A 20986-nucleotide genomic window follows, 5' to 3' on the forward strand; every position below is an offset into this window, starting at 1 on the left:
ATGGCTGCTAGCACATGGAAGAGGGTTATGAAGAAAAACACGATCATCCTTGAGGACTGGTGAGGGACAGAATAGCAAGTCCAGACAATGCTGATTAAAACACAGTTTTCTTTCAGATTATTCCCTCCCTCCCCCTTCTTCTTTCTTTTTATATGAAAAGGAAAAGAAAGTTCCCTCCACCCTTTGAGGTCACTTCCTGACCCATTTGTGAATCTAAGCGGAGTGGCACTTCTCCCCGCCTGCATTCCTCCTAGTAATGCCGGGGATGGGTCACGGGCCTGTGCGCCCATAGGCTCCAGCACCAGACAGACTTGGATTCAAATTCTGCTTCTACCGCTCCCCCCGCCCCCATTTATGCCCTTGAGCCCTAGAATAGCTAACTTGTGATGGGGACTTTCCACCATATGTATATCTGAATATACAGGGTGGCTTCTCCCCCCACCCCTTATGCCTTGGAGAAGAAATGTCATTTTGTATTTGAGCCTTCCCAGAACCAGGGCTACTATCTCAGTGACTTTATTTTGAACAAACGAGTTGCAGAAAAAGAGGCGATGTGGAGCCCCAAACACTCCCCTTCATCGCACTGGATTCCTTTAGCTGTTCACCTGAAAAAGTGAAAACCGTGAAAAAGAGGAAAAGCAATTACAAATATGAAAAAAATCAAACTGCCATCTCAAACACAACAGACATTTTAACTCCAAAAATGCTGTAGGCTCACAAGAAAAGTAAGCTGAAGTAGGTGCTCCGTGTTCTTCTTTCTTGCTTGATTCCCGGGAACCAGGGAGATCTCCAATCAGCACCTGCCTGGACCGAGAAGAGGAGCCAGGGCTTCCCACAGTGGTTTCCAAAGCCAATTGCCTTTAGTTTCATCTGATCAGCAAGAAATTTAACATGGTCCACTATACACATGGACTTTGTAATAATAAATTCTACACATATGCGGTTGTACCACTATATCATGTACATTAGGTAACATGTACCAAAATAGAAATGATAAAAAGGATTGATGGAAATACAAACTGAAGTTCTTAAAAAAAAAAAAAAAAAAGCAAAAAAATTTAACCCAGATTTATCATTCCTGGGGAGGTGGCCCCATGGTTTCAAGTGGTTTCAAGGATTTCTTTAAAAAGCCGTGCAATAAGTGATCTATAGGAAATAGCAAGTGTACACCCCTGGGCTAGGAGCAGTGAAAAATGAGTCCAGCTTGCCTAAAGTCAGCATATGAGCCCTGTGGCGTTAGAGATCATATTTTCAGCCAGAGCAACATTCATAGATTTTAAAAAAATGCTGTAAGTCAAGTGGCTCAGGAGTAGAACCTGACGTGTCCTGACAGCTCTATAGGTGATAGAAAGACTGGCTCTCGTCACAACGGACACGTCCAAGATGCATATGAAAGATCTGAATGAAACAGCTCCATGAAACAGGAAAGAGGAAAAGAGCAATATTTCTCAAAGAATATGTTACATCATACAATATGCGACTTGAAATAGGCTTGGTGTAGCTCAATGAATCAACTAAATCCCATCACTAGGCACTTGATGGTGTCATCTATATGCTTAGAAGTTTATAGAGTGAGCCATAAAATAATCTCTCATTGGGAAAACGAGAGGTCCGTTCTCTTGGTATTCCATGTTCCCTAGAACAAACTTTTGGGACTTTGATCCTGTCTGACAGATGAGGAAGCTGAGCTTAGGGTATTTGTGGTTTGCTCCATGTAGTAAGAGGCGGTCAGACACCTGCGCAGACTCAGTGACAATCTCACAGTAGGACCATGAACTGCCAATTCACGGGGATTACAGGGGAGCATATTGAATGCATGTGTGCAGTAAGCACACGTGTGCAGTAAGCGCTCCATAAATGCTGGTCCCTCTGGACGTTCTCGCTCCACCTTGCAAGGGACCTGGGGCAGGCAGGTGGATCCCCTCCCGCAGCCTCAGTTTCTTCCTCGGCCCGCGGAGGCGCGGTCCCGAGGCTGGCCCGCCCTCGGGGAGGGAGCACGCGGCGCCCCGGGTGCTCTGAGCAAAGGGCGGCGCTGGGCCCGCCTCGGGGCCGGGGGTGGGGCGGGCCGGGGCGCAGGGGGCGGCCCCGGAGGAGTCACGTGGCGCGTGGCCGCGGCCGAAGGAGAAGTAGCAGCGCCCGCGTCGGAGGGCGTGCGCGGCAGGGAGTACCCGGAGTCTGGACAGCGGGCGGCTGCGCGCGGGACCCGGAGCCCGGACCCGCGGCGGGGGCGCGGCCAGGTGAGTGGCCGGGTCGGGCGGGGGCGCCCGGGGGACGTGCGCCCGGGGGACGCGCGCCCGGAAAGCCGCGTCCAGGGCGGGGGTCCTGCGTGGGGCGCAGCTGGCGCGGGCAGGGGTGGGGCGCGCCGCCCGGCCCCCCGCTCTCTGTGCCCAGCGTCCGGGCGGGGACGGCCACTTCCTCACCCCGGACCGGCGCCACTCGGTCGGTTGATGCCCCGGGGCAGCCCGGCTTTGAATGGGAACCGGAGGAAGCGGCGCGGCTTGCGGTCGGGGGTTCGCGCCAGCGCCTGAGTTCTAGGCTCCGGTGGCCCTGGGGGGTCCCGCGTGGAGTCGGGCGTGTTTCCTGGCTACCTCTGTGCCCAGGGCTTGTGGACTCCAGGCGCCGGCCGGCCCCTGGCACTTCCTCGCACTACACAGGTGGTTGCGGCTGGGTGGGTGGCGAGCGATACCAAGGAAGGCGCAGCCCCTTGCCCTGAGAGATTGCAGAGTTCTCGGGGGATCCAGAGTTCCCTGTCCTGCCACACAGTGGTGTGCATAATTATGTTTGTGCGACTGTGCGTTTTTTTGGTTATGTTGTGGAATCGTGGAGAGGTGGTTACCCCCACAGCGGAAGAATTCGAGGGAAAGACAGCCCGGTGTGCACTCCGGGGGAGGGGGTGTTGGCAGCTGGATTCCAGAGGGGGCCTGGGATGGCTCTTCTAGCACCCTGATCTTGAACTAGAGTAAGAAAGTGTGGGGTGGGCGGGTGGGGGTGACGCGCAAGGGAAACAGGTGGCTTTGTCAGTCAACGTAATTAGAATTTCGGTTCCAGCTGTGTAACCTTGGGCACGTCGAAGACTCTCTGAGCCCCAGTTTCTTCCCCTGGATACTTGGGCCACCCAGGCCTGCATCCCAGGGCTATATGCAGAGTTGGGGCTTATCTGCCACTTCTTGACCCTCTGGTTAAGGGCCCTGCGTGGGGGCCCTGGCCAGCATCCGCGATACAGCCTTGCAGGCAGTCTTGAGTCCCTGGCCATCCTAGGCAGTTCTTTTTATTAGAGACGAATGCCCAGTGTGTACCACTGCAGGGTTCCCTGATGCTCAAATTGCCTAATGATACCCACCCCCTTCCCCCCAAGCTTGTGAAACTCCTCTGGAGGAGGCAAAGCCAGGACCCCCATAAATAGCCCTTGGGCTGAGTGGAATTGGTGGAAAATTGAAGATGAGAAAACTTTTGAAACTGTGTCTTCACTTAGAAAACGCTAAAAACTCAAAGCAGAAAAGCTCATCCATTATGTTAGCACTTAAATCAGTCATAAGCTGATGGTCAGACCCTTTACCTTCTCCGACTCTCCAAAAATAACCATTCCTCCTAGGTTTATAAGCAGACAGCCTTTTTTTTTTTTTTAAATCATTAAAAAATTAATTTATTTATTTTAATTGGAGGCTAATTACTTTACAATATTGTAGTGGTTTTTGCCATACATTGACATGAATCCGCCACGGTTGTACATGTGTCCCCCATCCTGAACCCCCCTCCCACCTCCCTCCCCATCCCATCCCTCAGGGTCATCCCAGTGCATTGGCCCTGAGCACCCTGTCTCATGCATTGAACCTGGACTGATGATCTATTTCACATACGGCAACAGACAGCCTTTTTAAACATGTAATAATATTTATTAGTTTATAACTCTTTTTCATCTGCCTCACAAATCTTTCCAGATCACAGTACTTGTAAATCTTCCTCCTCCTTTTCAGTAGCTACTGAACATTCTTTAATGTGGGCTTCCCTGGTGGAGAAGGAAATGGCAACCCACTCCAGTATTCTTGCCTAGAAAATCCCATGGACGGAGGAATCCGATAGGCTACAGTCCATGGGGTCGCAAAGAGTTGGACACGACTGAGTGACTTCACTTCACTTCACTTCACTTCCCGGGTGGCTCAGTGGTAAAGAATCTGCCTGCCAATTCAGGAGACATGAGTTTGATCCCTGGATCAAGAGGATCCTCAGGAGATGGAAATGGCAACCCACTCTAGTATTACTGTCTGTGAAATCCCATGGACAGGGGAGCCTGGCGGGCTACAGGCTGTGGGGTCGTAAAAGAGTCAGATGCGACTGAGCAGCTAAACAACAATTCTTTAACGTGTGTGTCCCGTCATGTAAGGGATACCGCCCCCCCCAACCCATTCATGAGCAGCTGAATTGTTTCCTGTTCTTTCCTCTTATAGATATTTTTGTGCATTTTTCAGCACAATGCTGGATCAAAGCAGATGCATGTTTTACGTTTTAATAGATGCTCGCAGGTTGCCCTAAAAAAAAAAAGTGCAACCAAGGCACACCTGTACCTGCCATGGCTGACCCTGCCGAGTTCCTCCAGTAAGAATATGAGTCACCCTGTTTCTGCAGGTGGGGTGACATCAGTGATAACACCCCTCCTGCCCTCAGAGGGGCTGTCATCTCAGGGGTGCAACTGTGCCGGATGTCCAAGAGAATTGTCTTGTGGGATTTTGTATGAAATCCTGCCCTGCTCTGACGTGTGCAGAGAGCCTTGAAGAGAAGAAAACTCTTCTGTTTCCTGGTTCTGGGTCCTTGCATTATTTTTTTTTTAATCTTTATTGGAATATAGTTGACTTAAAATGTGTTAGTTTCTGCCGTACAGCAAAATGGATCAGTTATATATATACACATGTGTTATGTGTGCTCAGTCGCTTCCGTTGTCTCAACTCTTTGCCATCCTATGGACTGTAGCCTGCCAGTCTCCTCTGTTCACGGGATTTTCCATGGCAAGAACACTGGAGTGGGTTGTCATGCCCTCCTCCAGGGGATCTCCCTGACCCAGGAATCGAAGCCATGTCTCATGCCTTGCAGGCTGATTCTTTACAGTTGAGCCACTGAGGAAGCCCATATATATATATATATATATATATATATATATATATACACACACACACATATATTTACTCTTTTTTAGATTCTTTCCCATAGAGGTCATTACAGAGTATTGAGTAGAGTTCCCTGAGCTATCCGGTAGGTCCTTATTAGTTACCTCCTCTATGTATAGTAGTGTGTGTGTGTCAATACCAGTCTCAATCTATGCTCCCCTTTTGCCCAGGAACCATAAGTTTTCCACATCTGTGACTCTTTATTTGCGTTGTAGATGACTTCATTTGTCCCTTATTCCACATAAAAACGATGTCATATGATAATTTGTCTTTCCCAGAAGTTTATTTCAAAGAGGAGAACATGAAAAGTAGGATCTTATTAAATCTCGGCCTCATTTGTATTTAACACCATAAGTCATTTTATAAAATTACCCAGGGAGGATGAGAAACAGGAACAAGAAAGGGATTTCAAGCCTATTTCTTTTTTTTTTTTTTTTGAAAGCAGAAGCAAAATAGAAGTTGCCGGTGATGGCTAGTGCCCTCCTCTGGGGTCAAGGTCTTGGAGACCTTGTCTTAGTTGCTGAAGCCTTGAACCCTGAAAGCCTGAGTTGGGAGCTGGTGGATTTTAGTAGTTGACTCCAGGGATCTTGTGGCCGTAAGGATGCTTTCCTGGTTCTTAGAGAAGGACATGAGAGACTTGATGTTTATGGTTGAGCCAGTCCACTGGGCTTCTGAATGGGGAGTGACCAGAATCCTGGGAAGGTTAGTGCAGGGCCTTCCCAGAGTCAGAAAGAACCAAGGGTTGTGCTTCCAGGTCGGCTGGTTTAAGTGGCAGTGTTGTGAGAGGCGGTGTGTTTCCTATTTGCGCCCTGCTGCACCTGGGAGTGGGGAACTCAAGAGCTGTGTCCTGCTTCTGACACTTTGCAGCTGTGTGACCTTGGACGAGTCCTTTGACATCTCTGTGTGGTTAGTTACTATCTGACCAGATTGTGAATTCCAGAAGGGGGTTGCCGAAGGAGCAGGGGCATGGGATTCAGACCGGGGTTCCCATCCTGATGTTGCCACGTGTCTCCCTGACCTTGATCACGTGATTTCACCTCCCAGGCCTTGAGTTTGCAGCGCCAGTATTTGTAAGATAAATGAGATGAATCCGATACGGCAGGTGCAGGCACCCGGGAGGGCCAATGAACAGCAGGTTTTCCAGGGCGGAGACCGGCCTCAGGCCCCTTGCTCGTCCCCTGACCTGGAATAGGGGGTGGTGAGGCGGGAGGCTTGGATCAGGCAGGGTTCCTGCACACCCTTGGCCCCCGGGCTTTTGTTTTAGCCAGTTTCTCGGACTAGAGCACCATCCCCTCCCGCTTCATTTCTTTTAAAGATTGGATTCAGATGCTGTCTTCCCCTAGAAGCTTCCTCTGAGCACTGTTAAGTTCCCAGCCTCACCTTAGACTCAGCTGGGGACCCCTTCCTGCTGCTCCCTTGAGACCCCCACGTCTCTGCTTCTGCAGAATCATGGAGCTGGTGTTTCCTGATGGGTGGAGAGCAGGTGTAATTCATGACTTTATTGCTAGGCTGTCAGCACACCTGGGAGGTGCCCCTGGCTGTGGGTGGAGGGAAAAGGGGACAAAGGACAGGGCCCGGGCCTGGGCCTCACCCCTCGTTTGCGTGCGAGTCCACTCTCTGTGCCTGTCATGGAGGTGACCCTTGGTTAACACTTTGATCAGCTGGCTGATTAATATCATCGGAGGCCCTGCTAGATGCTGTTTGTGTTGTTGTTCAGTCACTCGGTCGTGTCCAACTCTCTACCACTCTGTGGACTGCAGCATGCCAGGCGTCCCTGTCCTTCACTATCTCCTGGAGTTGGCTCAAACTCATGTCCATTGAGTTGGTGATGCCGTCCAAGTTCTTATCCTCTGTCATCCCCTTCTCCTTCTGTCCTCAATCTTTCCCAGCATCAGGGTCTTTTCCAGTGACTTGGCTCTGTACATCAGGTGGTCAGAGTATTGGGAGCTTCGGCATCAGTCCTTCCAGTGAATATTCAGGGTTGATTTCCTATAGGATTGACTGGGGGCTGTACAAACATTGTGGGGTCTAGTCCATCCAGCGCCCCTCGAGGGTGGTGTTATTCCCATTATACAGCTGAAACAGCTGAGGCCCTGATTTGGAGCAGCTTGGCACTGAGGCTGTGGGGAGGCCCAGGCAGCCCTGGCTGAACACCCGGCTTCTCTGCAAAGTAAGAACTGTGGGAGCCTAAAGGGGTTTGGAGGTGGGGACGAGATAAGAAAGATACAGGGATAGAGACGCAGGTGTAGAGAATGGCTGTGGGCACGGGGGAGGAAGGGCAGGGTGGGACGCACTGAGAGAGCGACACTGACATGTACACACCCTACCACGCGTGGAATGAGCAGCTCGTGGGACGCTGCTGCGGGGCACAGGGAGCTGAGCTCGGTGCTGGCCTCCAGGGCTGGGGTGGGGTAGGGGGTGGGAGGGAGGGCCTAAAGGGCACGGATACACAGTATATGCACACCTGTGCCTTCTCAGTCTTGTCTGACTGTGCTACCCCGTGGACTGCAGCCTGCCAGGCTCCTCTGTCCATGGGATTTCCCAGGCAAGAACACCGGATGGCTCGCCACCTCCTCCAGTGTGTGGTACACGCATGACTGATTCACTTTGTTGTACAGCAGAAGCTTACACAACATTGTAAACCAGTGATACTCCAATATATATATATATATGAAGACTGAGTGGGAAAGGGGGAGAAAAGATACAGGAAACGGTGGACAGTAACAGGAGCTAAGCCTGACCTGTGTTCCCTCCATTGGCAGGTGGAGTCTTATCCACTGCACCACCAGGGAAGTCCCACTTTTGTTTTGTTTTTTTTTTAATTCATTTATTTTTAATCGGAGGATAATTGCTTTATAATACTGTGTTGGTTTCTGCCATACATCAACATGAATCAGCCATAGGTATGCCTACGTCCCCTTCCACTCTTCTTCTTAAAGCATCCTTTTGATTCCTGGTCTGAGAGTTCACTCCAGGGTCTGGGGTGGGAGCAGGCGGCCAGAGTGACCCACGTGTATAACATCCCTGGAGGGAGCAGGGAAGCAGGGAGACCCACTGCTTTCTGGGTTTGCTGGTGGGCTAGATGCGGGCGTGAGAGGAGCCAGACAAGGGAGGCTCTGAGATCTGGGGCCCAGGCACCTCTCTGGGAAGCTCTGACTGTTCAGGAGGATGAGGGGTCACCAGGGACACCCCCGGAAGCCAAGCTGCACACCAGGTGCTTCGCTGGTGGCTTCCTGACTGTCCTGGTCAGAGTCGGGCTCCCTAGGGCCACACGGTCAGCGGGAGCCTCCACGCAGGACTGCCGGGCCCTGCTGTGTTCTGCCCTTTCTGCTCCATTTCCATGCAGAGGTCTCCACGGACCCATTTGGGAGGTTTTTTCTCTATTCCCGGCTCCACTCGGGAAGTAAAGGGGTGGTTCGAAGTCTCTGGGTGGGGTGTCGGGGTTGGGGACAGGAGCCAGCCTGGGCTTCTTTGGCTATTCAAATATTCTACAGCATAAAGCAGCATGGGGAGGGAGAGGTGGCGGCCAGGTTGGGGTGATTTGGTTATTCAAAGCCGGGATAACGGTTGGGTCACTGAGATGAAGGGCTCCACCCACACCTTGCTTCCATTTAAACGTCTGAGCAGCTGGTGATCCCCCCTGCCGCCAGCACCTTCTCCCCAAGCTCATCCTGATGGGCATGAGACGGGGTTTTGGCTTCTGAAGCTTCCTCCTGTTAACTGAAGCCCGCTCAGTTAACTGAAACCAGTTCCCCCTTGCTTCCTCCCTCCAGCCTCCTTGTTCACCCTCTTCCTCCTCGCCTCCCGCGCTGGGCAGCAGACGACGGCGAGCACCATGGCCAACGTGGACACCCTCCCGGAGTACGAGAAGAGTCAGATCAAGCGGGCCCTGGAGCTGGGCACCGTCATGACCGTGTTCAGCTTCCGCAAGTCCACCCCAGAGCGGAGGACCGTCCAGGTGATCATGGAGACGCGGCAGGTGGCCTGGAGCAAGACGGCCGACAAGATCGAGGGCTTCCGTGAGTACCTCTCACCTCCCCGCCCGGGCAGCGGGCCTGCAGCTCTCATTGGTTCGACACCTTCTTCTGAAAAGGAAAAGTGGCGTCGCTTTGTCTGGGGCTCTGATGGGGTTTGGGGCAGGTGGGGGATGTCGGCCAGGAAAGCTCTGGTGAAGGAGCGGAGGCGTGCGTGGGCCAGCTTGGAAATGACCTCCAGACAGCTCGCCTGGGCTGCTGGGGGCTGAGCGCACCATCTCACGGCGTCGGGGACCGTTCGGTCTGCGTTGATGGTCAAGCCGTGTGCCCTCTTGAGGGCTCACTGGCCAGAGCTTGTGGAAAGTCACCGCTTGGTAGCCAGATGTGTGTTTTAGTGCAGACAGCAGAGCGAGAGGCCTGTGCTTTACTCCATGTGGATGGAGCACATCGCTCAGTGTGTGGAGCCCTCCAGTGAAGCTCTGCTCCGAGTGGAGGCGGCTTCTTTTTTCCTTCCCCCTTACATTGGGCAGTGGGTTCAGATCCTCAAGTTCCTAAGCCCCCTTTTTCCCTCAGAGTCCGGAGACTTAAGCAATGTACAGTTGCAGAGACTTGCTTTAATGAGTTTTTATTGACTTCTTTTAAATTGAGAAATTAAAGCATCAGATCAGATCAGATCAGTCGCTCAGTCGTGTCCGACTCTTTGTGACCCCATGAATCGCAGCACGCCAGGCCTCCCTGCCCATCACCAACTCCCGGAGTTCACTCAGACTCACGTCCATCAAGTCAGTGATGCCATCCAGCCATCTCATCCTCTGTCGTCCCCTTCTCCTCCTGCCCCCAATCCCTCCCAGCATCATCCCAGCATCAGAGTCTTTTCCAATGAGTCAACTCTTTGCATGAGGTGGCCAAAGTACTGGAGTTTCAGCTACACTTGGGGAAAGATCAGACAATTCAGAAATAAATGTCTCTCTTCCCCAGGCTCCAGAGGCCAGCTCCTGCCCAGGTTCTGTGGTCTTCCAGATGTATTCTGTGCTTGTGTGATGTGTATGTTGTCTGTTGCTTTTTTACACAAATAAGTACCTACTGCACATACTTCTGCACTTCGATCTCTTTTTTAATTTAATAGTTTTCTTTAAAACATTTTTTATTTACTTCTTTATTTTTGGCTGTGCTGGGTCTTCGTTGCTGCCTGGACCTTTCTTTAGCTGTGGCGAGCTGGGGCCACTCTCTAGCCGTGGTGTGCAGGCTTCTTCTCGCAGTGGCCTCTCTTGCTGTGGATCTCAGGCTCTGGGGCACGGGCTTCAGTAGTTGTGGCCCCCAGCTCTAGAGCAGAGGCTGTATAGGTATGGTGCACGGGCTTAGTTGCTCTGAGGCACGTGGGATCTTCCTGGATCAGAGATTAAATCTGTGTCTCCTGCACCGGCAGGCAGATTCTTTACCACTGAGCTACCAGGGGAAGCCCCCTGGTAGTTAACCATTGAGGTGGTTTCTTATCAGCATATTGATCTGCCTTTTCCTTTCATCGCCACATAGCATTCTGGCTACAGCGTGACAGTTTAACCCCTAGAGATGGACGCTTTGGATTTTTCCAGTCTTTTGCTATTAGCTGTACATGGATTCTTCTCTTCTTTTGCTAGCAGATTTATGGAGATACAATTCCCATACCTTATAATTCATCCATTCACAGGTTGATATACTCCCAGGTATGTGCGGCCACCACAGTTTTAGAGCGTTTCATCACCCCTAAAAGAAGCCCTGTACCCTGCAGCCATCCATCTGGCCCTCCTCCTCCTCTCCTGCCCTAAGCAGCCTCTCATCTCCTTTCCATTTTCCTGTTCTGGACACTTCCTATGAAAGGAATCACACAGCGTGTGGCCTTCTGCGACTGGCTTCTTAACAGAGCGTTTCCCACGTTTCCACGATCCATCCGTGTTGTGTGTGTCTCAGGACTTCATTCCTTTACGTGGCCGGGTAATATTCCGTTCTACAAATATTCCAGTTTGTTGACCTGTTCATCTGCTGATGGAAATTTGGGTTGTTTGCTCTTCTTGGCGGGTATGAATCCTGCCGCTGTGAGCTTTCGTGAATGAATTTTTGTGCGGCTGTGTGTTTTCGTTTCTCCTGGGTGTATGCCCAGGGGTAGGGCTGCTCCTCAGCCAATGCAGGAACTTTGTTTGATCATTTTAGGAACCCCCCAGACTGTTTCCCAAGTGGCCGCACTATTTTACATTTCCACCAGCTGTGTGTGGGGGTCACCTTTGCTTTATTCTTTCATGCATGCAGGTTGGGTTTATCTGAAGGACAGCGTCCTCCATGTGTAATTTCTGAGTTAGAGGGCACGAGTTATTTTTAACTTGAAAGGATGGTTGGATCACATCCCGTAGAAGCTCCTGAGGTGGTGGGGGCCCCTCTGGTTCCCCACATCTCCTCCCACACTGCCATGGGGTTCTGAACCTGGCGGTTCACAGGTGGACTCTGATAGTGTGACATGGCTCTTCGTTTGGTTTCTTTTATCATGAGCGAGACTAAATAGCTTCCCAAAAGGTTTCTCCTGACTCTGGAGCCAAGATGACCTCCAACAGCACTGAGCCAGAGGGCCTGCTTTGACAGTGCCCGGCCTTCCCCCTGATTTTGTTTACATTGGACTCACGACCTCCCAGGTGGCCCAGAGACCTGTGGCAGCTGGGGCGGGGGTGGGGGCCTGCAGGGGCAGGACGGACCCAACAGTAAACACAGGTGCCCCGCTGCACTGAGAGCGGATGGCCGGCCCGTGTCGGCCAGTTGGCTGAGCGCCATAAACACCTGGTGAGGGGCATTTGAAGGTGTGCAGGCCTCTGGAGCTTTCTCCTGACGGTCCTGATGGTTGTGAGACGTGGTTTTGCTTCCTGAAATCCACACCCTATGGTTCTCCCCAGTTACCCCTAAGAGCAGTTCTTCCTCCTCCTTGGGGTGGCTGAGGATGACTGTCATTCACCAGGGTGGTTGGGATTCAGTATTTTAATGAGCTCCCCAGGTGATCCTGGTAGCTAGCCAGGTTTGGTAGGTACTGCGCTAGCAACTCCCTCCTCCCACCCCCTGTCCTCCCACCCGCCCGTCCTCCCACTCCTCGTCCTCCCACCCCTCCACCCTCCCCTCCTTCCAGCCTTCCTGCTTTTCTTCACCGGTAGCTTCCCTCCCTCCTTCCATCTATCCACATTTGAATGCCTGCTCTGCCAGGCACTATTCTAGGTGCTGGAGATACGGCAGTCATTGAGTTAGCCCCAGCCCTCACAGAGCCTGCACTGTTGGATTAGGTACAGGCAGCGTGGAGCCTGACCCCAGCAGGGTTTGATGAGCTTGGCCACGTGAGCGTAGGCACGTTCCATCCCCTGCTGAGATCCAGTTCTCCTGTCTGCAGAACGGGGACGATATTGCTGTCCACGCACAGTGTCACCGCTGCGAATGAACAGGTGAGTCGCTGGATCAGAAGGCTGAGCACGGTGCGCAGCCCTGGACCGGTGCGAAGTGCTGCTTTTGCTTTTGCCGTTGTTGTGGGTGACGAGCGGCGGCCAGCCTGTCCAGGGCAGCAGAGTCTTGCTTAGGTGTTTGGACTTTCTCTGGAGAGCAGTAGGGCTCCACTGAAGGGTTTTCAGCCGAGGGGTGGTGTGAACACCTTTGTGTTTTTGAACTGCACTCGCGAGCCTATGTGAGATGGCTGTGTCGTGTTTGTAAAGTGACACAGAAGCCGATTTGGGGGTAAATTGCTTTAAAAAGGTGCTCCCCTGACCACCTAGAGAGAACAGGCCTTTGAGCCCTGGACGGGGCCACTCAGCACCTCATTTCCAGCCTCTTGATATAGAGGTGGTGTCCTGGGGGCCCTGGCTATAGTGTTGCCTTAGGGGTCTGAGTCAGCAGGAGCCTGCAGGTTCCTGTGGGGTCTGCAGAAGACAGCACCCGTGTGTGGCTCTGGGGTCACTGGCAGGTGGCCTCTGGCCTCTGGCCAGGTGTCACAGCCTCCTGTGTGGGCCTGGGTGAAGGCAGACGCCCACGGGTCTCACTGTGCTGGGCGATCCCGTCCCACCCATGCGGGGGCATTCGACAATGCCTGGAGATACTTTTAGTCCTGGTTATTTGGAGGGGGTTGCTTCTGGCATCTAGCAGGTTGAGGCCAGGGGTACTGCTAAACATCTTACAATGCATAGGACAGCCCCCACCCCAAATAATTATCCAGTATAGAATTATAAGGTTAGTCACCTGGCCTGGGGACTCCCCTGGTGGTCCGGTGGCTAAGACTCTGCACCTCAATGCGGGGGTTGTCGTTGTTGTGTAGTTGCTAAGCTGTGTCCAGCTCCTTTGCAAGCCTGTGGACTGTAGCCTGCCAGGCTCCTCTGTCCTTGGGATTTTCCAGGCAAGAATACTCGAGTGGATCGCCATTTCCTTCTTCAGGGATCTCCCCGACCCAGGGATCAAACCCACATCTCCTGAGTCTCCTGTGTTGGCAGGCAAATTCTTTACCACTAAGCCACCTGGGAAGCACAATTCCTGGTCAGGGAACTATATCCCACATGCCATGACTAAGCCCTGGCACAGCCATATAAAATAAAAAAACTGTTAAAAAGGAAGAAGAAAAAGTGTATTTCTTCCTGAAAAATTAAAAAAACCTTGGTCTGAAGTCATGTGTTTGCTTTGCTTAGAACCGTAAAATGTCACACATTCCCCCTTGGACCGTGTCATGACGGAGCTGTTCCGTGTGCAGTGCCACGCCCATATTTGCCATCATACCGGGCCCCCAGTTTTGCTAAGAGAGAGGAGGAAGGGATGGGGTCCCTGTTCTGGGGGAAACAGGTGAAATCCCACAGATAGAGGAGCCTGGTGGCCTTTAGTCCATGGGGTGGCAAAAGAGTCAGACACGACTTAGTGACTGAACATCAGCAACAACAGCTGGGTGGTTCTTCTCTCTGTGGCCTGGACTGAGGTGGTACTCGGCTGGCATGGCCCCTGGTCTGGAAGTTTCCAGAATCTTTGCTTCTGTGTCTGGTGCTGTGGTGATGATGGCCGGTAGCCCGGGCTCAGCTGAAAATGTTGGCTGAGCACCTACTGCATGGCAGTCCCAGGGTCATCGGGCTCCTTACGCGGTGCCTGGTGTCCCCCCGGGATGTGTGTTCCAAGAGTCACAGGGCTTCTTGTGACCTAGCCCGAGAAAGTCACCTGTTCAGGTCTGCGGGGCCAGCTCAGGTTCAAAGAATGGGGAATCTCCTCTTGGAGAAAATGAGACCTGCTCAGGTGGGGAGAAAGTTGACAGGAGCCGCCTTGGTGCCAAACGACCACGAGGACACCTGGACTCTGGGTCCAGGCTCATAGTTCAGATCTCCGCTCCACCACCTCCTAGGAGCTGTGTGATCTGAGGCAGGTTTGCTTGACCTGTCTGTGCCTCAGTTTCTTTATTGGTCAAGTGAGATGGCAGTCAATGAGATAAGGGTGAGAAGCAGTGGATTTTATTTAAGTATGTTTTTGTATGTATTTATATATTTTACCTGTATATAAAAGGTGCATATTTGAAACAGTAGGAGTCCCAAGGCCTGGCTTCTGACAAAGAAGATGAACTTCAGCCGGACACTCACGTCTTGGCCATCCTTCTCCTGTTGACTTTCCGAGGCCGCTGGGCAGGATGGTACCCTGGGTTCCCTCCTGTGTGGGCCTCCTGCTAGTCTCTGGGTGTGGGGTGGGAGCTTGTGCTGGAAGTCCTGCCTCTCTGGTTTTTCTTTCCCTCCGGGCGCTAGGGGAGCAGACTCCGACTAGAAGGGAGTCCGCCGGAGCACCTTCCTGAGGTGAACTTTGGGGTCCACTGGTACCTTGTCCGCTTGGGAGCGTGGCCTGGGACGTGTCCCAGGAGCCACAGTGGTGCCGCCTGCCCGTGGGGTGTGGACGGGGCTGGTTGTGTGATGAGCCAGCTGTGAGGCGTGGACCATGTCCATCTGACTGGATGGGCTCTGTTCTCAGGCTTTCACTTCTGCATGTGCACATTTTCTTTATCTGCTTATTTTTGGCAAGTGGTGGCTGTCTGTGAGTGAGGGGTGCTCACAAACAGGGGCTGATCTGCTTCCCTAGTGTTAGGCTCTTGGCTTGCCTGCCTAATAATAAGTGCATGATGACGATGGTGATGATGATGTTGGTGATGAGGGCCGCCTCTGAGTGCTTTCCGTGTCCTAGTCTCTGTGTGGATACATCATGCGTCACTGCTCTTTAAATCCTCACAGTGACCCTGTGAGCAGGAACCATACCCACTTTATTTATGAGGAAACTGAGTCCTGGGAGACTCGGTGACATGACCAAGGCAGCGCCCCAGTTTGCTTTCGTTCTACCTGTCTTTTGGAGTCTCATGTCTTCTGTTCTGCGTTGCCTTTTCCTCCTGTGTGATCTTAGAGATGTCTGAGTTCTGTATGGGGTAGTGGGGCACCCTGCTGCAGACCGAAGGAGGACAGCCTCGCTCAGCCTTTGTTACAGCAAGAGGGAAGGCACTGATCCCTTCTTCTCACAGAGGACGTGCCCTGCCCGGTGCTGAGATGCCAAGGGCAGGACACTTGAGAGGTGCCTGGCTAGCTGGAAGCCAGATGTGCCTGCTGGAGCCCCTACAGTGGGGACGAGTGTGGACCCAACAGGGGCGCTGAAATGGGCTCGTCCTCTATCTTGCCTTCTTCTGAGATCCATCTTTGAGCTACTTATCCATTAAAAAAAAATGAGTATTTGGCAAAGTTCTTATTTTAACAATGTGTCTTTGAAACAGTGGAGCAGGTGTTTTTTCACCGGCATTTTCCATCTACAAAATCCATTGTCTGAAAGTGGTTCCCAAGCTCCATCAGTCAAGTGTCCCATCAGAAATAAGATTCAGCCAATACTCCCAGTGTATTACAAAATAGTGGTTATAGTTCCCTGTGCTATACTGTAGGTCCTTGTTGATATAGTATAGTATTAATCTCAACCTCCTAATTTATCGCTACCCTCTTTTTGCCCTTTGATAGCCATAGCTTGTCATCTGTGTCAGTGATTCTGCTTATAAATAAGTTCATTTGTATCATTTTTTTGATTCCACATATAAGGGATAGCATATGATACTTGTCTTTCTGTCTCACTTCACTTAGTATGATAATCTCTAGGTCCATCCATGTTGCTGCAAATGCCATTCAGTTCAGTCCAGTTGCTCAGCCATGTCCAACTCTTTGGGACCCCATGAACTGCAGCACACCAGGCTTCCCTGTCCATCACCAACTCCCAGAGCATGCTCAAACTCATATCCATTGAGTTGGTGATACCATCCAACCATCTCATCCTCTGTCATCCCCTTCTCCTCCTGCCTACAATCTTTCCCAGTATCAGGGTCTTTTCTGTGAGTCAGTTCTTCGCATCAGATAGCCAAAGTATTGGAGTTTCAGCTTCACCATCAGTCCTTCCAATGAATATTCAGGACTGATTTCCTTTAGGATGGACTGGTTGGATCTCCTTGGAGTCCAAGGAACTCTCAAGAGTCTTCTTCAACACCCCAGTTCCAAAGCATCAATTCTCTGGCACTCAGCTTGCTTTATATTCCAACTCTTCACATCCATATATGACTAATGGAAAAACCATAGCTTTGACTAGATGGACCTTTGTTGGCAAAGTAATGTCTTTGCTTTTTAATATGCTGTCTAGGTTGCTCATCAGAGAAGGCAATGGCACCCCACTCCAGTACTCTTGCCTGGAAAATCCCATGGACGGAGGAGCCTGGTGGGCTGCAGTCCGAGGGGTCGCTAAGAGTCGAACACAACTGAGCGATTTCACTTTCACTTTTCATTTTCATGCATTGGAGAAGGAAATGGCAACCCACTCCAGTGTTCTTGCCTGGAGAATCCCAGGGACAGAGGAGCCTGGTGGGCTGCCGTCTGTGGGGTTGCACAGAGTCTGACACGACTGAAGCAACTTAGCAGCAACTCAGCAGCAGCAGGTTGCTTATAACTTTTCTTCCAAGGAGCAAGCATCTTTTAATTTCATGGCTGCAGTCACCATCTGCAGTGATTTTGGAGCCCAAGAAAATAAAGTCTCTCACTGTTTCCATTGTTTCACCATCTATTTGCAAATGGCATTATTCCATTCTTTTTTATGGCTGAGTAGTATTCCAGTGTGTGTGTGTGTGTGTGTGTGTGTCTGTGAGTGTCTGTGTATGTGAATGTGTGTGTGTGTGTTTGTGTAGGGGAATTAAAGAATTAAATGAAGTAATTAAAGAATTAAACAAAATAATCCCTATAATCTGCCCTCAGTCACACAGAGGAGACAGGTGCTCAAGTAGTCACTGCTCTTGTCAGCATCAGACTTAAAGGGAAATGGCATCGTGGAAAGGATGAGGTGGACTGTGAGAGTGTCTGTTCACATAATGAAATCGTTGTTTTCCTGCATCCACATGGGTCGTCCTGCTACCCTTCCCAGGTACCAGTTGTCCACGTGGAGCCTGCTGGTGTGAGAAACAGAACTGGTGTTTTTATCCCTGACACTGATACAGACCTGCCTATCTGCCATTCAGCTGAGGAATTGTTTTCTGTGACCATTCAAGCATTGTCTTCTGTCCTGGGTGATGATCACTTGACATCCTTAGAATTCATCCCTTTGTTGTTATTTTTTTTAAATGTATTTGGCCATGCTGTGTGGCATATGGGATCTTAGATCCTTGACCAGAAACCAAACCCGTGCCCCTTGCATTGGCAGCTCAGAGTCCTAACCACTGGACCACCAGGGAAGTCCCTGGTCCCTTCTTTGACTTAGCAAATACCCAGAGGATTGGTGTGTGTTGGATATGAGCCTTGTCACTGGGAACGCCTGGTGAGTGAGATGATGGGGACCCCAGAGGAGCTTACAGTGTCACAGGAAAGACAGAAAAGGCCAGACTAAGCATTCAGGACTGTGTGGGATACCAGGGAAGGAAGAAGCAGAGCACATGACAAAGAGTAACCAGCAAAGAGCGCAGTGTTAGGAGGTCAGGCCTCAGGGAAGCGTGTCCTGAGCTTAGACTTGAAAGTGATAGGGAGCCGTGGGAAGCTCTGGCCGGGGGCTGGGGGGAGCATTCCTGGCTGAGGGCACAGCAATGAAGCTTCCATATTAGTCTGGGTAGACGAATGGCAGTGACAAATGCCTTCTTTAAAATTACTTTTTAAATTTATTTTTAATTGCAGGATAATTGCTTTGCAATATTGTGTTGGGTTCTGCCATACATCAACGTGAATCAGCCACATGTGTCCCCTGCCTCTTGGACCTCCCGCCCCATCCCACCCCTCTTGGTTGTCACAGAACCCTGGTTTCAGCTCCCTGAGTCACACAGTAAATCCCCACCGTCTGTCTGTCTCACGACCTGTGGTGCTATATGTGTGCCTCTGCTGCGCTCTCCGTTCATCCCAGCCTCTCCTTCCCCTCTGGGCCCACAAGTCAGTTCACTATGTCTGTGTCTCCATCACTGTGCTGCAGATAGGTTCATCAGTACCATCTCCCTAGATTTCGTTTATGTGTGTTAATATATGATATTTGTCTTTTTCTGTCTTGCTTCACGTTATATAATAGGCTCTAGGTTTGTCCACCTCATTGGGACTGACTCAAGTGCATTCGTTTTTCTAGCTGAGTAATATTCCATTGTGTATACGTACGTAATTTCTTTATCCTCTTATCTGTTGATGGACATCTGGGTTGCTTCCATGTCCCAGCTAGTGTAAACAGTGCTGCAGCGGACGTTGGGGTGCATGTGTCTTTTTCAGTTATGGTTTCCTCAGGCCATGTGCCCAGAAGTGGGATTGCCCATTCAGGTATGACCTAAATCAAATCCCTTATGATTATATAGTGGAAGTGAGAAATAGATTTAAGGGCCTAGATCTGATAGACAGAGTGCCTGATGAACTATGGAATGAGGTTCGTGACATTGTACAGGAGACAGGGATCAAAACCATCCCCCTGGAAAAGAAATGCAAAAAAGCAAAATGGCTATCTGGGGAGGCCTTACAAATAGCTGTGAAAAGAAGAGAAGCGAAAAGCAAAGGAGAAAAGGAAAGATATAAACATCTGAATGCAGAGTTCCAAAGAATAGCAAGAAGAGATAAGAAAGCCTTCTTCAGCGATCAATGCAAAGAAATAGAGGAAAACAACAGAATGGGAAAGACTAGAGATCTCTTCAAGAAAATCAGAGATACCAAAGGAACATTTCATGCAAAGATGGGCTCGATAGAGGACAGAAATGGTAGGGACCTAACAGAAGCAGAAGATATTAAGAAGAGATGGCAAGAATACACAGAAGAACTGTTCAAAAAAGATCTTCACGACTCAGATAATCACGATGGTGTGATCACTGACCTAGAGCCAGACATCCTGGAATGTGAAGTCAAGTGGGCTTTAGAAAGCATCACTACGAACAAAGCTAGTGGAGGTGATAGAATTCCAGTTGAGCTATTCCAAATCCTGAAAGATGATGCTGCGAAAGTGCTGCACTCAATATGCCAGCAAATTTGGAAAACTCAGCAGTGGCCTCAGGACTGGAAAAGATCAGTTTCCATTCCAGTCCCAAAGAAAGGCAATGCCAAAGAATGCTTAAAAAACTGCACAATTGCACTTATCTCACGTGCTAGCAAAGTAAGGCTCAAAATTCTCCAAGCCAGGCTTCAACAGTATGTGAACTGTGAACTTGCTGATGTTCAAGCTGGTTTTAGAAAAGGCAGAGGAACCAGAGATCAAATTGCCAAGATCCGTTGGATCATCGAAAAAGCAAGAGAGTTCCAGAAAAACATCTATTTCTGCTTTATTGACTATGCCAAAGCCTTTGACTGTGTGGATCACAATCAACTGTGGAAAATTCTGAAAGAGATGGGAATACCAGACCACCTGACCTGCCTCTTGAGAAATCTGTATGCAGGTCAGGAAGCAACAGTTAGAACTGGACATGGAACAACAGACTGGTTCCAGATAGGAAAAGGAGTATGTCAAGGCTGTATATTGTCACCCTGTTTATTTAACTTATATGCAGAGTACATCATGAGAAACGCTGGGCTGGAAGAAGCACAAGCTGGAATCAAGACTGCCGGGAGAAATATCAATAACCTCAGATATGCAGATGATACCACCCTTATGGCAGAGGAACTCAAAAGCCTCTTGATGAAAGTGAAAGAGGAGAGTGAAAAAGTTGGCTTAAAGCTCAACATTCAGAAAACGAAGATCATGGCATCCGTTCCCATCACTTCATGGGAAATAGATGGGGAAACAGTGGAAACAGTGTCAGACTTTATTTTTCTGGGCTCCAAAATCACTACAGATGGTGACTGCAGCCATGAAATTAAAAGATGCTTACTCCTTGCCAGAAAAGTTATGACCAACCTAGATAACATACTGAAAAGCAGAGACATTACTTTGCCAACAAAGGTTCGTCTAGTCAAGGCTATGGTTTTTCCTGTGGTCATGTATGGATGTTAGAGTTGGACTGTGAAGAAGGCTGAGCGCCGAAGAATGGATGCTTTTGAACTGTGGTGTTGGAGAAGACTCTTGAGAGTCCCTTGGACTGCAAGGAGATCCAACCAGTCCATTCTGAAGGAGATCAGCCCTGGGATTTCTTTGGAAGGAATGATGCTAAAGTTGAAACTCCAGTACTTTGGCCACCTTCTGCGAAGAGTTGACTCATTGGGAAAGACTCTGATGCTGGGAGGGATTGGGGGCAGAAGGGGAAGGGGATGACAGAGGATGAGATGGCTGGATGGCATCACTGACTCGATGGACGTGAGTCTGAGTGAACGCCGGGAGTTGGTGATGGACAGGGAGGCCTGGCATGCTGCGATTCACGGGGTTGCAAAGAGTCGGACGCGACTGAGCGACTGATCTGAT

At 50.5% G+C, this 20986-nt stretch overlaps 1 protein-coding gene across 1 annotated transcript in view; it reads left to right on the forward strand.

The window, feature by feature from the left end:
• PLCG2 (phospholipase C gamma 2) overlaps positions 1 to 20986 on the forward strand; it is a 164550-nt gene continuing 143564 nt past the window's right edge. Inside the window, exons 1-3 of the mRNA XM_044931908.2 lie at positions 1 to 59; positions 1897 to 2237; positions 8933 to 9178. Of these exons, the coding sequence (XP_044787843.1) occupies positions 1 to 59; positions 1897 to 2237; positions 8933 to 9178 (646 nt within the window). The remainder of the gene's footprint in view (positions 60 to 1896; positions 2238 to 8932; positions 9179 to 20986) is intronic.

This window comes from Bubalus bubalis, chromosome 18 (assembly GCF_019923935.1).
Source record: "Bubalus bubalis isolate 160015118507 breed Murrah chromosome 18, NDDB_SH_1, whole genome shotgun sequence".
In the NCBI taxonomy this organism is placed as follows: domain Eukaryota; kingdom Metazoa; phylum Chordata; class Mammalia; order Artiodactyla; family Bovidae; genus Bubalus; species Bubalus bubalis.